At 44.1% G+C, this 18,317-nt stretch overlaps 1 protein-coding gene across 2 annotated transcripts in view; it reads left to right on the top strand.

Annotated features, from left to right (window-relative positions):
• Window positions 1-18,317, top strand: part of JMY (junction mediating and regulatory protein, p53 cofactor) — a 748,581-nt gene that overhangs the window by 268,508 nt on the left and 461,756 nt on the right. For both annotated transcript variants that reach the window (XM_085632252.1, XM_085632253.1), the window contains exon 6: window positions 10,496-10,683. In XM_085632252.1, coding sequence (XP_085488378.1) covers window positions 10,496-10,683 — 188 coding nt within the window. The remainder of the gene's footprint in view (window positions 1-10,495; window positions 10,684-18,317) is intronic.

The following is an 18,317-nucleotide window of genomic DNA, read 5'->3' as shown; positions in this document are numbered from 1 at the left end:
ATAGTTGCTTGAAGTTATGAAAAGGAGAAAGACCATGAGTTCGATAACTTTGCATCCTTGTTTTTATGACTGTCTAGGTTTGTGTATTGTTCGTTGCATGCAGGCGTGTCTGGGAAGAGACTATGGTCAGGATGGTGTGGGGCAGTAGTTACACAAAATAGTATTATGTAGTTATAGCCGCGACAATTGCTAAATGAGTCAAAATGATGATGATGAAGGATGCAAGTATGGGCATGTTGATGTTTATTCAATCAGAGGGGCCATGGTGAGTGATGTTTATTTGGCCGTCTGGATGTTTATTCGGCTGTCAGTTTTTCAAACGTCTATTTAAGACCAATGAAGTATGCCACTAGTGCTACTTTGGAGGATCTTTGAACAGGCATAATGCTAGCTTTTGATGGATACTTCTGCCTGTGGATTCCTCACCTTTTGAATACCCCCTTCGCCAGCATTCCACGGTAAAATTCTTTCCTAGCTCTCCCACGTCGACGAAGACATCACAATGGAACGGCTCCGCTCGCGGCACCGAATGACCTCATCGGAGCCACAAAAGGACCTCGTCGGCGTGCTGACATCTGTTCCCTTTTTTCCGCGCCGTCGACGCTTAATGGTTTTTTTCAGGGCTCTCCATTTTCATCATGGGAAAATTTTGTATCTCGTAGTTTGTTCAGAATGGCTACTTCTAGGAAGACTGGATTCAAACCCTGCCGAGAGTGTGGCGGGCACATGTCTATCACGGATCCACATGATGCCTGCCTGTGATGTTTATCCTCTGACCACGACGTCGAGGAATGCAGTTGCTGCAGGAAAATGAATCCGAAGGCTATCCAAGAACGTGAAGCCAAGTTGTTGATGGCGAAAGCCAAGAAGGAAAAGAGAGGTAGGACGAGGGCGAAGTCTTCGTCTTCTCACACTTCGAGGTCGAAGAAGCACTAAAAATCCAAGAGAAGACATACCTCTCATCATCGTTCATCGAAGGCCAGGGTCTCGAGGTCGAGATCGAGGTCGCCGACTCCGGCTGAGTGACCTCAGAGAAGTGACTTAATCTCTCCAACTCCTTCTCCTCAATCGACGCCAGTGCCATCTCCGGCTGCGGCGTCACCGGTTTCAGAGGCTTCTTCTTCGAAGAATCACCTGCTTCAGCGACGTCACCGGCGCCGGGAGGGTCCTCTCCAGGCCGTGTGGCTTCACCTGTGCGGGCGCCGACCCCGCTCCGCAGGCTCCAGTGCGACCTCAGGTGACTCCCCTACAGGAAGGTACGGATCCATATCCTCCTTTTCCTGCTCCTGGGGCTGACTCTTCGCATTTTCTCAATGCGATGTTTGATTTATTTACGAGAGCCTCGACTCCTTCCGGCGCGCCTTCAGGCCCCGTGGGGCCTTTGGCTTTCAACCTGGGTGTGCCTCAGTTCTATCCCCAGGCACCTTTCATGCCTTTTATGCCGTCGACTCCGGCTTGGCATTTCCCAGCGCCGAGATTGTCCACTCTGGCTCCCCGGACTCCATCAGCTGCTGAGTCGGCTCCACCTCGAATTCGATCGACGTTGAGGTTCGATGTCGAGGCTCCTCCATCGATGCTGCTGGTGTCTTCTCCGGCGCCGTGTGTGGCTCCACCGACGCCGTTGCCTAAGCAACGCTCCAGAACAGAGGCTCAGATTGATTGAGGAGGAGGAGTATTTGCAAGATCAGGAGGAAGGAGACATTGTAGACTCTGTGGATGAGTTTGAAGGCCTTCAGGAAGCTAGTGGCCTAGATACTTCCCCTGAGTATGACTTACCATCTGCAAGTGGATGTGTTGTGCAGGACGTTGCACCTAACCATGTAGTCATAAAGAAGGCGGCTGATTTATTGGGTCTAAACTTCCCTCTGCGGAGAAAAAGTCCAATATTCTGACGGAAGTTTTAAATACTTCTTCGTCAACTTCTGAACCTCTACTTCCTTTCACAGATGCCTTAACAGATCCAATTCTGGAGGTGTGGCAGAAGCCTTAGTCTGCTCCGGCTGTATCTACAAGGTACAAGTCTGCCCCTGGTGATCCGGCTTTTTGTCATCGCATCCGACACCGGGGAGTCTAGTTGTCCAAGCTTGTTGCTCAAAACAGTCTTCTGGTGCTTTTCCTACCATTTTGGGTGATAGAGACTCAAAGAAGATGGAGCAAGCTGCGAAGAAGGTGTTTTCTTCTGCTAGTATGGCTCTAAAGTCAACTAATGCAACTTGCCTTCTTGGACAATATATTCATGCATTGATGGACTCTGTTGTTCAGTTGGCTCCTAAGTTGCCTGAGAAAGATCGTGCCAACTTCTTGGAAGTCCTTTCGGATTCGCAGGCCGCAGCACGTCAAGTAATTCAGTCAGTCATGGACACTGCTGACTTTGTGGCTCATGTTATGGGGTCTTCTGTGGATACAAGGAGACAGCCATGGCTCAAGTATTCTGGTTTTTCGGCTGATGTTCAGGCGACTTTGTTGGATTTGCCCTTTGATGGGTCAAGGCTCTGTGGTTCAAAGGCAGATTCAGTGTTGGAACGTTTCAAGCACAGTAGAGCTACCGCAAGATCTTTAGGCCTCCAGGTGTAGTCTAGAGGTTATGGGTACAAAAGATATCAGGGCTTTTGAGAGATCTGTTTCCTTTCGTGGCCGCCAACAATTTCAGCAGGGCCAACAACAGCAGAATCCATTGTACAAATCATACAGAGGGAAGAATAAGAGAGGCCTCGGGGTGCAAATCGACAACAGACCTCCTCCTCTTCCTCTACCTCCCCTCCCACCACCGTTGGTACATCAGGAAAGCAGTTCTAGATTCCCCATCGTAGAACATGTTGGTCCAGTTGGAGGTCGGGTTTCCCACTTTCTACAAGACTGGAGACTGATCACATCAGATCGTTGGGTCTTGAATCTTGTAGAGAATGGGTACGCCCTTCCATTTTTGGAGTTTCCTCCTCCTTACCCTCCTCGCCAGGGTGGTTGTCCAGAAGACCACTTGCTGCTTTTGCAGCAGGAGGTTCTTACATTACTTCAAAAAGGTGCGATAGAGGTGGTTCCGGAGCAGGAAGGGGGTGAGGGTTGTTACTCCCAATATTTCCTGATCCCCAAAAAGGACGGTCGCTTGAGACCAATCTTGGACCTCAGGATTTTGAACCTTTACCTCAGGCAGGAAAAGTTCGAAATGTTGACCGTGGCTCAGGTTCTCCTTGCGCTGCAACAGGAAGACTGGATGGTGTCCATCGATCTGCAGGATGCGTTTTTTTCATCTTCCCATCCTGAAGTCGCTTCGGAAGTATCTCCGATTCACGATGGGATCGCAACATTACCAGTTTGCGGTTCTTCAGTTCGGTCTCACTCCCGTGCCCCGAGTCTTTACAAAGGTGATGGCGGTGGTAGCGGCTCATCTCAGAAGGCCAGGGGTTCCTGTTTTCCCCTACCCGGACGACTGGCTGTTGAAAGCAGAGTCTCCAGAGTCTGTTTCGTGCCACTTGCAAGTGACAACTCATCTGTTGTTCAAATTGGGTTTTTCGATAAATGTACCCAAATCTCACCTGGTGCCTTCTAAGCGCAGCCTGTTCATAGGGGCAATACTGGGCACTTCTGTTTGTAGAGCTTTCCCGCCTCCGCAGAGGATTCTCGACATACAGGAAATGATTCCTTTATTTCACGATGGAGCCGCTGTTTCAGTCCTGAAGGTTCTTCGCCTGCTCGGTCTGTTCGCTTCCTGCATTCTGTTGGTCAACCATGCATGCTGGCACATGAGGGCACTCCAGTGGTGCCTCCGCAGGCAGTGGTATCAGCACAAAGGAGATCTTGGGGAGGACATCAGATTCTCCAGAGAAGCTGCAGCGAGCTGTCTTGGTGGGGTGTGCAGGGCAACCTGTCTCAAGGAAAGCCCTTTCAGCCTCCTCCACCGGTGGCCACAGTGATCACGGATGCCTTCACTCTAGGGTGGGAGCTGATCTGGAGATCAAAGGCCTTTGGTCTCCAGAGGAAAGGTTGCTTCAACCTTCTGCAAATGTGGGCGATATGTTTGGCACTGAAGGCTTTCCTCCCTTCCCTTAGCGGTCAGTCGGTTCAGGTCCTAACGGACAACACTACCGCGATGTGGTACATCAACAAACAGGGAGGTGTAGGGTCGTATCGCCTCTGTCGAGAGGCTCTGCGGCTCTGGTCCTGGGCTCAGGGCCAGCGGATTTTTGTGTTTGCAAATCATCTGTCCGGTGTGCTGAATGTTCGTGCGGACAGTCTCAGTTGGTGTTACTCGGCCGATCACGAGTTGCGGCTTCATCCGGAGGTGGTCCATCGCATCTTTCAGATGTTGAGATCTCCTCGGTTGGACCTGTTTGACACTCACGAGAACGCGCACTGACCGTTATTCTGCAGTCTCCAGTTTCCAATGCAGGGAGCTTTGGGGGATGCGTTTCAGATAGCTTGGAGCTCACAACTCCTTTACGTGTTTCCTCCCATACCCTTGATTCCTCGGGCTCTGAGGAAGTTTCGCCAAGACCGGGCCCAAGTTATATTGCCCCGGATTGGCCAAGAAGGGTGTGGTACACAAACCTTCACCTCTCGTCGCACCATCCGCTCCGTCTCCCTCTCAGGGCAGACCTCCTCTCGCAGTCGCAGGGGCAGGTTCTACACCCCCACCTCCAGAGCTTGCACCTTCATGCCTGGAGATTTAACGGGGCAACCTGAGTTCTTTCTCTCTCCCGCCAGAGATAGTGGACGTTATTTTATCATCCAGGCGAAACTCCACTAAGTCAGTTAACTCTTCCAGATGGTGCAGATTTGTTAAGTGGTGCGGTGAGAGAGACATTGACCCTTTGAAGGCCCGCTTGTCTAATATTTTGGAGTTTTCTCTTTCTTTAGCACAGCAAGGTTGTGCTGTAGCCACTGTTAAGGGCTATTTATCAGCTTTGTCGGCCTTTTTATGTTTGCCGGACCTGCCGTCTTTATTTAAGTCCCCCATTGTCATGAGGTTCTTTAAGGGCCTTACAAATAAGTTTCCTCCCACACCTTTCATTATGCCTCAGTGGGATTTTAATCTTGTACTCACTTTTTTAATGCGTTCTCCGTTTGAGCCTCTTCACTCTTGCCCGTTGAGGCTTCTTTCTTTTAAAACGGTTTTCTTGATTGCCATTACCTCAGCTAGGAGGGTAAGTGAGCTTCAAGCTCTTAGTTCAAAACCTCCTTTCCTGACCATTCATGCAGATAAGTTGGTTCTAAGGACCAGGGCTGCTTTCCTTCCCAAGGTGGTTACCCCTTTTCATATGGGGCAATCCATCACTTTACCTACCTTTTATTCTCCCCCTCACCCTTCCAAGGAGGAAGAGAGACTGCATTGGTTGAACCCAAAGTGGGCTGTCAGCTTTTATTTGGATCGGACTAGAGATCTGAGGCTGGACGATCAGCTCTTCGTGGGCTATGTTGGGGAATTAAAAGGCAAGGCAGTGCACAAGAGGACGCTTTCCAGGTGGATTATCTTGTGCATCAAGATTTGCTACGCCCTGGCCAAGAAGGAACCGCCTGAAGTCTACTTCTTCTGCTTTGGCTAGAGGTGTTCCTGCTCTTGATATCTGTAAGGCAGCAACTTGGTCCTCCCTCCACACCTTTGCAAAGCATTACTGCTTGAACTCTGAGGTTAGGAGGGATGGCCATTTTGCTCGCTCTATTTTGCAGGATTTTTTGGTCTAGTCAGGTGGACCCCCTCCTCCGGGAGAGGTACTGCTTTGGGAATCTATTCAAAAGGTGAGGAATCCACAGGCAGAAGTATCCATCAGAAGAACAAGTTACTTAGCTTCGGTAACGCTATTTCTGGTGGATACAATATCTGCCTGTGGATTCCTCACGCTCCCCTCCCACCCGCCTCCCCGTTGTCCACCTGTTTCTACCCAAAAATTATTTTATTTAATATTTCTTAATCATGTTTGTATTTAGATAATAAGAATTGCTTATTCTATTGCTATATCTCTATACCTTTATTGATTATGCATTTGTGAATTTATATACATGTATATATTTGGTATGCTATGTTTGCATTTCAAAATGTGTCGTTCCGCCCGTTTGCCTCGGCGGCACGGAAAAAATGGGTGGAATTGATGTCAGCACGCCGACGAGGTCCTTTTGTGGCTCAGATGACATCATTCGGTGCCGTGAGCGGAGCCGTTCCTTTGTGACGTCCTCGTGGGAGAACTAGGAAAGAATTTTCCCGTGGAGATTCAAGCTCCTCTCCTTCAGCATGGAGGGGAGTGTGCACTGATTTCTGCAGCCTTATCCACCTCCTGACTCCTCTCTCTGTTTGTATGCGAAGAGCCCAACTAATCACTTCCAAGTCTCAGCATAACCACCTAGTTCACATCCACCTTTTTACAACTCTTCTTGCAGCAAGGGACCCACTAAACTGTGCAGTTCCCTCTGCAGGAGACTATGAGGAAATGATGGTCACTCAGGACTTTGATCCACTTACCCCATGTTTGGGCTTCCTCTTGTATTTCTAAATTTTAAGATGTTTAAAGGGTCCTAGTTCATTAGAGATGTCACATTCGCACCACTGGCACATTATACGTTCCTATTGCAAATATAGTAACAAGGAAATGTGAAAAGTTTAATTCAAGGAATTCTTCACAGCTTATTGCTTGAATCTTGGTTAGGTATATGCTGTCTACTTCCAGTCATTTTGGGGGGTGAAATTACATTCCCAATCAGTTGGGCAGAAGGGTAAGCAGGACAGCGAGTCAAGGACAAATTACCTCTCTGTTCATTCCATACTTACACGTTTTCTTCTTCTCTCGCCTTCTCAACACTTACCCATTACTCTTTTAAGCATATCTACATCACTGCATGCTAGAAAGAAAATACATGTAGGACTTGTCTGGGAATAGTTGTTATAGAGTTAAGAGATGAGGCCTGGATGGGTCAAAGAACACTCTGAAAACCTTTAATAGTACATTCATTTTTTAAAGGGTTTTTCCTTCTCATGGTTGTGATTGCTGACAATAATCAGCCATTTTTAAAGCCAGAACGGTATGGACTAAGAATGACAGAGTCCTAACACAATCATTATTCCTGATCCTCTTATCCTAGAGACAGAACAAAATGGAGAGGACTGCCTTACTGGATGGGCCTATTTTTTAAAGGACAGAATGCCTATTCCATGTAGAGTACAGGTGTCTGTCGTAAGTGTCCAGGATAATCCTAGAACAGCTGCATTAATGTCAGATTACTAATATAACTACAGTCTAGGTAAACAAGTTCTATGTACTCGTATGTAAATGTATCCTGTGTGGGTATCCTTTAAAACTGGATTTGATCTGGCTCTTCTAGAACTTCTTTGGGCAGCTGTGGTGTAGCCTATTTTTGTTAACGGTTCAGTTTGTTTTTATTTGAAAGAAGAAAAAATGTTTCATAATATTATCAGTCCACAGAGCTATTTCTACAGTTTATCCGTATGTGAAGATTCTATAGAAGTTCTATTTAACATTAGCAAAACTATTCAGAGCTCTGATTACAGGTAAGTAGTCTTTGCTTTTAGATTATAAAGCTTTCTTTGCTAGCAGCCTTAATCCTTTTATTATATAACTTGCATTTTCCAAAGTTCTTCCTTCTGAATTCCCACTTTTGTTCATGTGTAGCATTCTTGCACCCTGTCTGTCGATATCTAATGTTTGGTTAAGGAGCATACTCCCAATGTGATGAAGCTGAGGAACCTTTGAATTGAACGTATAATAGTGTGTTGGTTCAGTAGTCATTGATGCTTTATGGCTGTAGTGATCTTGTACGTGACAAACATTTTGCAACATAACAATATAAAGTAAAAGCTCCTATGTTTGTCTACCAGTACATGGTGCAGACATGTTGTTTCTATGCACGTGACGAGATTGTTACTTACAGGTTTGTATGTTTATGTGTTGTGATATGTGGTAGTCCTAGATTGCTGTTTCGGGAGGTAGGTGGAATTAGGTGTCTTCAGTTGGTATTTGGAGGTGATCAACATGAGTATGAGTTTTTTATTTTAGAGGTGTGCATGCCTACTAATCTTTCAACTTGAACATGTGTGGATGAGGTCATCAAGTTATGCCATGTGAGTGGTGGGGCTCCATTGAGTATCATGACAAGTTTGTCTGTGTAGCAGTGACTTTCTAGTTATTTGTGAATTCAGAAGTCTTAGAAGGACTAAATTGGAATGCTATTGGAACCTTATTGCAAATGACGTCCTTTTCATAGACCGTAGTGATATGTAGTGCACCAGTAAGAAACTGAAACTTGCTAATTCTGACAGCGTCTGTTCTATAGTTGTAAGCTCAACTGTGTTCGAATAGGGAGTATGAAGAGAGCCTATTGGCTCAGTCTACTGGATGGAGCTAGAAATGATGCAAGTCTATAAAATATCTACTTGTCCATGGGGCCGGTTGCTTCATAAATCTACTTGTCCTGTTATAAAATCCACTTGTCCCTTTGGTGCCATGTAGTACGATGACAAATTATGGCAGCAATCTAATTATATAAGAGCTCTGATATATATAGCCTCTCTAATTATGCCATGGCTCATACCCTAGTAGTGTGACAATACTTGCAATCCCCCTATGTTGCCACGTTTCCACAGATCTACATACTGAAGCTGAAGGTAGTGGTAAGCAAAAGTTCCAGGGTCAGAATGCCCTTTTGAGTCTGTGCAAACCTAATAACATGTTTTAAGGGTTTTCAACACCTCTTCTCTAATATTTTCCCATACTGGGAAAGGTTGCAAATTTACTCCCGACAATGGCAGACGTAAACCTTCTTCCAGAGTTGGGAAAAAAGTGGTTGGAGAGAAATTGAACTTGTAAACACTCAGATTTTAGCATGAGCAAATCTACACATGCACATTTGCTCATGCTAAAATGCAGTTCACAAATATTTTCTAGGAGTAGTATTTCTTGTCCTACTTCTGTACATTCTTGGGAATTCATGAAAGCCGTATAGCTGCACTTAAATGTAAAGACATATACCATGGGTGCACTTTTGAGACTTTCTTTAATAATTGGGCCCCTAATTTGGTCTGGCGTTGACCATGACCTTTTGCGTTTAATAAAATTCTGTCTCTCTCTCTGTATCAGCTGGCTTCACTGTGAGCGACAGCATTCTGCTCTTTCACAAGGAGCCTATCGGCACACAAAGTAGTTTTGTTCAGTACCAGTGTGTGCTTTTTGAGACCAATTTTTTTTTTTGCTTTTGCCAATGTTTGTTATAATGGTGAGGGCCCGGCAGCTCCCACACCAATAAGGTTTTACAAAAACCATGGCATGCCACAACACGTCACACATTGATAAAACTAAAAAGCTGACCACCAATTTAAGACCTACTGGCTTTGCCAATGCTTGTTTATTTTTCTTTCCAATAATCCTATTGAAAGTGGTTACACTGATTTTCCATTCTGAATATTTTTGGGAAATACTAGCATGCATAAACACGTTACTAAATGATGCTGCAAAGAAATGGTACCTGAAATTTCACAGTAGTTTAGTGAAATGTTTTTTTTCTTGCTTTCATTTTTTTATGAACATTTTATTTTGAAAGCAAAGAATCATCAATTTTGCTTTCAAGCTTCTGCAAATATTTGCATCAAATCAGAGCTCATTCTGGGAGCATTATAGATAGCCTCATATTGCTAAACTTTGAAAACGTGTTTACACATTTCTATACTTGAACCACTGTCAGTAGTGCAGTCAGAGCTTACAACAGTTACTTAGGGTGCTCACCCTAATAATAAAGGTTTTCAATTAATGAACCATAAATACAAGTTTGAACAACATTAACATATGGACACATTTTTTACCTTCACTCCAGACAGTCCCTTCTCTGATCTATAATGTGGTGTTGTAATCTGGCAGCCAAGAGGTTTTTTGCTGCAGGGGGTTGGGCCTACTTGTCCCAAGGACAAAATACACATGAAAACTTGATGCCCTTGACCCCAAACAATATGTTCGGGGCGTCGGGCTATAGTTATTCCACATCCACATCCCTGAAGTCTAGCTGTCTGTGTTTGTTCCTCTGACTGGTGGAAAACTGATTCCCAGCTGTGTGATTTGTTTTGTTTGTGCCATGTTTATTGTATCATAATATGTATGCATATCCATGCATGTTTCTGTTTGCCTTGATTAAAGATTGAATATATGTCTGTATTGTGGACATGCCAGTTAGATACCCCCCGAGCACCAAACATTTTTAAATATATTCTAATGTTAGAGAAAAAGCCATATATATTTCTTGCTATGTTCGAAAAGTATTTGCTTTTGGTTATCAGTGACCACCCTTTGTTTACCCTACCCAGTCTGAATAGTGGGTGTTGTGCTCCTCATTTATTGCAGTCTCCAATAATGTATGCATGGGCAATGATCATTCTTCTTTAAACTTAATGCCTGAGCATATCTCACAAATGTCTGTTGTTAAAACCAGTGAAAAAATGATCAAGTAATCAATTCAGAAACCAATTGCTCCGAATGCCTTCAACTTATGTTGTTTTGTTTAACAGAGAAGAGAAATGAAGTGGTGTACTATGATACTTATGAAAGTGTGGAGGCAATGTTTTCCACAGAAAACATGGCAGCATCTCTTCATCTACAGCAGGAGGACTTAAAGAAGCTCGAGCAGAAAGTACGCCACATGGAATCTAGACGAGGACGCATATCAGCCAAGAAGGCCTACCTCAGGAACAAAAAGGTTAGGATTTTAACTCTTAGTGCCTTTTATCATTCCTGAAGTATGTTTTAAAGCCCTCCTGTAACATCCTTAAGTGTGCCTCATTTTCGCTTTTGTGGATCTTCATCAGAGTCGTAAGCACCGAATGGTCCCGCCCACATGGGGGATCCCAGAGCATATATATATATATATATATATATATATATATAATATATGTGTGTGTCTATATATATCAAAACGATACACTTTCTGGCTTAGAGTGATGCAAAAAAGGAAGCCAGGAACTCTGGGTGGTGTCCAAGTTTGGTCAGAGAGCAGCTCCTAATACGGAGCACCCTGCACCACCACCTACGCTCTGAATTTGCTCACCTCAAATGTCTGTTTCTCTAGCAGAGTTATTGAGCATGGGATTCGTACAGTGCCATCCATGCTGAGCTAGAGAGTGACAAAGCCTTTTGTCATTTTTGCAGCAAAAAAAGAACAAAAGCCTTTTACCACTCAAGGTACATTATTAAGGCTTTAGATTGGTAATATGCCATCCAAGCCAATCGGGAATGAATAAAAGCAACTCCTGGCACAAGTGTTTCACTCTAGTTAGAGCTCTTCAGAGAGGTATCACTTCGTCCAGATACAAGGGAGCACCCACTAGAAGTCAAAACAGTACCCTTTCAGGCTTAGAGTGTCTTGTAAATTATGTAAAAAATGATTCAAGGAACTCTTGGAAGATTCCAAGTTTAGGCGTAAAGCAGTTCCTAATATTGAGCACCCTGCAACACCACCGACACACTGAATCTGCTCATCTCAAATGTCTGTGTCTCTAGCAGCGTTTCTAAGCATAGGATTTGACCAGTACCATCCACACCAAAATAGAGAGCGATAAAGCCTTTTGCACAGCAAAGTCTTTAAGCACAGCATTAGCAAGAGCCATCCACGCCAAGCTGAAAAATGACATAAAGTACACATACCTAATAAACAAAGGCTAGAAATGGTCAGATTTCATTTGTTGCTATTTCAGAAATACCTTCAGTTGTACTAAATGTTACTAAATCTAAAGTGACTGGAAATATCACCCACAAACCTCTTTTTTAAAAAGGAAAGTTAAATGGAATGTAGGGCAAAGCTGCCATGGTGGCTGCACGGCTAGATAATTATTAAATATCGGCTATGTGCCTTCAAGGGCCTCACCTTTGCTTCACTGTCTCATCATGCCCCAGAGGTGATAGATCAGTTGTTTTTTCTGGCTCCTTGCAAACGGATCCGGGAGCATTGAGGTCAGCCTTTTCTTTTTCTCTTTAGATAACCTTTAATATCTCACTCACTTAACGGCCCTTAAGACTCAAGATGTTTTTCACCTTTTACTCACTGTAATTTTTTATTTTTTCCTGTCAGACTGCCTTAACTTTTTGTGAGGTGCCCTGCCTGTGGCAAGAAAAATTTCCATCCTCCTCTGTGCCCTCCTCTTGCTCTAGGGACTACCTAAAAGGTATATAAAGAGCGAAAGAGAAAAGAAAAAAGATGACATTCCTGTTTGACTTTGAGAACAAGTACTGTAGCCACAACCTCACCGTCGGGACATGGTACATCCATGATGTTGAAGTTTGAGTCGAGAAGGCCCAGCAAATCGACATCAAGACCACCATCAAGGCCAAGACACCTTCAACGTCAGTAACACCTGCATCAATGACAACCCCTAAAGGCCCTGTCAGCCTGCATTGGGAGCACCATTAAAACCATCTTCTGCTTTTCCATTCCAGAAACATGCAGTGGATTGGCTCCATTGTCTTAAAAGGAGAAGAGTAACACACTGGTCAAACTCTGAGTATTGCAGGACGTACTCACCTACCAGAGATGTAATGCCTGTGGCCAGACTGTCTCCTACTCTAACACATGGATGGTCAGCCTCTCTGTGATTCTCACCATTGCCTCCTACTACTCCAATCTCTTTAATGTCACCACAGAGGACGAAGTCACCAGTGATCCCTCAGGAATTATGTAAGTCTCTTCCTAAGTAGAAATCACGGAAAAAACAACATTTTAGATCCAGGTCTCTAAGAAGATCTCACTGTCCATCAAGAAGCTATAGATGTCATAGTGGAAAAATAAGCTCCAACTGGAACTTAAGTCAACGTGCTCATTCTCTGTCAAATTCATTACATATCTTGGATTGCGCTTCCATCGGGGAGTATTCTCTGACCACTTTGGTATCGGACACGCATATTGCTAATTGATTACCTTAATACATTCAATGAATACTGTCAGGGAACTAATAGTAAGGGGAGCAGCTAAATTTAGCTTTTCTGTCCTGACTCCTGCCACCACTATGTAGGTGATTTTTGAAACTCTGCATCACAGGACATAATCAACGTCCCTATTGCCTGTGGTTCCAGATCTTTTGGAATGTTCGATGAGTCATTTGTAGGGTCAGCCTCTGCAAAGTCTGATCTTACCAGCCTTTTGAAAAATTGTAAGGGCCAGATCAAGACCTTCTCTTTCTAAGAACTGATCCTCCTCCCGAATCCATTATCTCTGCGGCTAAGAAGTCCCATTCTTTTGCCACCTCATCCACTGTTCCTCCAGGAAAAGAGAGTAAACTAATGGATTCAGCGGGCAGTTAAATGTGTGTCACGGGTGCTACAAGCATGTATACTGCACGTGAGTTACTGTCTTGTTAGACTGCTGACATCCCTTTGGGACTCTCTAAAAAGATTTTAGGAGAAACTACCAAAAGAGGACAAACATTTATTTCAGCAAAACATTCAGGAGGGTTGTTTGATGGCCAACCAAATAATACGTGCAGATGCCTCCTACTGATCATGGGTATTTTCACAAAATGTTCCTTAGAGCAATGCTTGGTTAAGGCTTACAGGGTTAAAGCAAGATACCCAACAAAGAATTCTTAACCTGACATTTTCAGGCAATTCCAGCTTCGGATCTCATGAGGGTGACTAGATGACTAGGGTGAAATCAGAAATGGACATGTTAAAGGCAGTAGGTCTCGAAAAGAAAAAAGAATTCAATAGACGCTACAAAATTAAAATAGGAAGTATTTTCGGCAGAGGGTTCAAATACCTCAGTGGGAACCTCAACAGCAGCATAAAAAGCAGAGGTAGCATTACCACCAAATAATATATTCAAAAGCCATAGGAGGTAAGCAGACATTGGCCACCTCAGGAATCCCTCTGCAGAACAATGAGGCCTTACTTTCCTCCTCTCTGTTAGTCACTCCGGTGAGGGAAAGTATCTCATACTATCTAGTAGAGTGGCAGAATATAGCAAAGGACTAGATAGTCTTGAATATTGTACAGAATGGATATTCTCTCAAGTGCAAGTCTCTTCGACCTATTATACCACAGAAGAAATATTTCCATAGTCTTCAAGACTTGCCCCGAGAGGAAATTACTTCAAAAGAATTCAACAAGCACTGGCATAGCCAATAGGTCTCGCCTTTGGGACCGCTGCTACCTTAGAGCCAAATTTCGGGAGGGATGGGGGGGGGGGGGGGGGGGGGGGGGGTAATTCTTCCAGCAGTAGAAAGAGTGGAGATGCAGGAGCTCTGAGAAGGGGTGACAAAACAACAAAGCCTCATTAACAAGAAAATGGTCTTTTGAAGACCTGTGAAGTACTTGCGGCTGTGTGTGCGCCCGGGGCGGGAAGCTGTCTCAGCCCAGGATGTCACACACGAGGAGGGGAGGGAGGGGGGGGGGGGGAGGCGGGGGGCTGAAGCCTTTTGAGCCCAATGGGCGTTGCGCACCTGACTGCACATGATACCGTTTTCTACAGGCTCTGGAAAAGCCAATTCGTCCAGCCTGAGACGCCATTGGAATGCACCTGCGCATGGAGAGGTACATTATCTGTGAAACTAAGCAGCACCCCAAACACAAGACCGCTCACCGCTGAAGAAAGCCCTCCCGTAAAAAGAGAAACATAGCACTGGCTAATACTGGCAAATACTTACGAATGTGGGAACAACAGTTAAATACTTGGCACGTACAGAGCATTGTCCAAACAGCAGGTCAGAAAATGATGCATTTAGTCAAGACTTGATGCAAAATCACGACCCCTTACTCTCCTGTACTGGAACCTGATGAAGGGTCTTCTAGCAAGCAAAATGATGCCATTCCAGGTGAGTGCCTAGTTTGTCCGAGCCGTTCTCACAGCACTTTCACCTGTGGGATTTCTTTAGCATCTATAGCACGTGCCCACGCATCCATCACAGCTCAGGTGATGGAGCAGCAAAGTCTCTTAGGAAGACCTGCATTCCACCGGGTAAGAAGAACGCTGACGCGTGCACTCTCGACCGAGCTTGAAAGACATAAGCCTGGGCACATTTGTGCTTCCCTAACTTGTGTCTAAGTCACATCATATTCTATTTGCCCCAAATACACTTCAGTGAGTTTACTGGTTAGTATAGTTTGTTATTCTAAAACGAAGAGCTCTTTTAATTTCAAAAATATTTTATTGAATTGAGAAGAAAAGATCTAAAAGTGCAACAACTACAATCCATAAAATAATAACCGACCGCTTGTGAACCGAAAAATAAATGGAGAAGCACAAGGTTAACAGGCGAGAGAGCGCTTACTGACAGGGGGAGAAGGGAGGGGGGTAGTAACAGCAGACATCAAGGGGGTGGAGGAGGCTTAATGAGCCATGACAGAAAGGCAGATGGCGGCTGCAGGCGTGCACGCTCATGTGCACTCAAGCTTTAGGCCACCAAAAACCTCTGGTGGCACTTTTAAAAGCCACTTACAAAATGTCTCGAAGAGACAGCATGCGCTGTCTCAGGCGAGACCTAAAAAAGGAGCAGGAATTTATTCCCTTTACTTTCTGGTACAAAAGAAAGGATCAAGATGAAAGTTCAGATTCTTTCTCGATCTCAAACTGACAAACAAATGGATGAAGAAAGAATCAGAATATTGGCATTACACCTAATCTACTGTCAGTTAAATCAGGAAGACTAGGATGTGCACATTAGATTTTCAAGACACATTTCCACATTCCGATGATAAAAAAAGCACAGAAGGTTTCTAAGATTTCTGGTAAGTATTGTTACCAATTATGTCTTACCCTTTGACCTGAAGTCAACTCCTTAGTAGTTGCAGCTTAGTTCAGAAAGTTAAAGATCTTCCTCTACTCTTATCTGGATGATTGGATAATAAAAGCATCATCTCCAAACCTGGAAACAAAACACTTCCAACTAGCAGCAAAGACCTTACAAAGGCTGGGGTTAAGAATCGATTCTCAAAAGTCAACAGTTACATCAGTGCAAAGGATTCACTACTTGGGGGTGACATTAGCCACCGTGGTCACAGAAGTGTATCTGTTGCAGGAGATACTCAGATCTAACCAACAGATATGTTGCTGTGTGAAGCAAACACTAAATCCTACAGCTCAACAGATTTCTAGGGTAGATGGCATTATACATCTTTCTAACCCTGAATGACAGACTCCAAATGAGGCCATTACAGCAATGCCTGGAAGACTGATGGAACCAGAAAATGGGAAGTTGGGAGAACAGATTAACGTTATCCCAAGAAGTGCTGCAATCATTCCCTTGGTGGTGTCAAGCAACTAACCTTCTGAAGGGGGTTGCTTTTCATCCTGAATTGCTGTTGCAGACCATAGTGACAGATACATCACTACCCATCATGGGGTGCTTACATGGACCATCTAAAGATACACAGAACATGTCCACAGAGGGACACATTCTACCACATCAACCTGTTAAAAGTTTAGAGCTGCCCATCTATCTCTCAAAGCATTCATCCTATGATTCAGAACGAGATGCAGACAGATGATACATCTATAATGTATTATCTGTACAAGCAGGAGGGAACACATTCAAGACCATTATCCCTGGAAGCCCAAACCATTTGGAAATTTCTGGTGGCAAGAATTCTATCTATTACAGCTGTCCACGTTACCATGGCTTCAAAATGCAGAAGCGGATACGCCAAGTTGACTGATACAAGCAAATTATGACTGGATCCTCCACAAAGAAGTACTGAAAAGGGTCTTCAAAGAATCTGCACAAATAGATCTATATGCAGGTGCGAACAACAGAAAATACCCAAACTTCGCCTCAAGATATTACCAACCATGCTTCAAGGGGAATGCCTTTTTGATCAACCGTTCAGTGTTTATCAAGCTGTGACATTCCAGAGCAAGAACAGTTTTAGCAGCCCTGGAAAAAATGATCAAGTAATCAATTCAGAAACCAATTGCTTTGAATGCCTTCAACTTATGTTGTTTTGTTTAACAGAGAAGAGAAATGAAGTGGTGTACTATGATACTTATGAAAGTGTGGAGGCAATGTTTTCCACAGAAAACATGGCAGCATCTCTTCATCTACAGCAGGAGGACTTAAAGAAGCTCGAGCAGAAAGTACGCCACATGGAATCTAGACGAGGACGCATATCAGCCAAGAAGGCCTACCTCAGGCACAAAAAGGTTAGGATTTTAACTCTTAGTGCCTTTTATCATTCCTGAAGTATGTTTTAAAGCCCTTCTGTAACATCCTTAAGTGTGCCTCATTTTCGCTTTTGTGGATCTTCATCAGAGTCGTAAGCACCGAATGGTCCCGCCCACATGGGGGATCCCAGAGCATATATATATATATATATATATATATATATATATATGTGTGTGTATATATATCAAAACGATACACTTTCTGGCTTAGAGTGCTGCATAAATTATGCAAAAAAGGAAGCCAGGAACTCTGGGTGGTGTCCAAGTTTGGTCAGAGAGCAGCTCCTAATACGGAGCACCCTGCACCACCACCTACGCTCTGAATTTGCTCACCTCAAATGTCTGTTTCTCTAGCAGAGTTATTGAGCATGGGATTCGTACAGTGCCATCCATGCTGAGCTAGAGAGTGACAAAGCCTTTTGTCATTTTTGCAGCAAAAAAAGAACAAAAGCCTTTTACCACTCAAGGTACATTATTAAGGCTTTAGATTGGTAATATGCCATCCAAGCCAATCGGGAATGAATACAAGCAACTCCTGGCACAAGTGTTTCACTCTAGTTAGAGCTCTTCAGAGAGGTATCACTTCGTCCAGATACAAGGGAGCACCCACTAGAAGTCAAAACAGTACCCTTTCAGGCTTAGAGTGTCTTGTAAATTATGTAAAAAATGATTCAAGGAACTCTTGGAAGATTCCAAGTTTAGGCGTAAAGCAGTTCCTAATATTGAGCACCCTGCAACACCACCGACACACTGAATCTGCTCATCTCAAATGTCTGTGTCTCTAGCAGCGTTTCTAAGCATAGGATTTGACCAGTACCATCCACACCAAAATAGAGAGCGATAAAGCCTTTTGCACAGCAAAGTCTTTAAGCACAGCATTAGCAAGAGCCATCCACGCCAAGCTGAAAAATGACATAAAGTACACATACCAGACCTACAACAGATTTCTAGGGTAGATGGCATTATACATCTTTCTAACCCTGAATGACAGACTCCAAATGAGGCCATTACAGCAATGCCTGGAAGACTGATGGAACCAGAAAATGGGAAGTTGGGAGAACAGATTAACGTTATCCCAAGAAGTGCTGCAATCATTCCCTTGGTGGTGTCAAGCAACTAACCTTCTGAAGGGGGTTGCTTTTCATCCTGAATTGCTGTTGCAGACCATAGTGACAGATACATCACTA

The sequence above is a fragment of the Triturus cristatus genome, chromosome 2_1, assembly GCF_964204655.1.
Source record: "Triturus cristatus chromosome 2_1, aTriCri1.1, whole genome shotgun sequence".
NCBI lineage: Eukaryota > Metazoa > Chordata > Amphibia > Caudata > Salamandridae > Triturus > Triturus cristatus.
The sequence above is the reverse complement of the archived record's forward strand: the minus strand, read 5'-3'. Positions and strand labels throughout refer to the sequence as shown.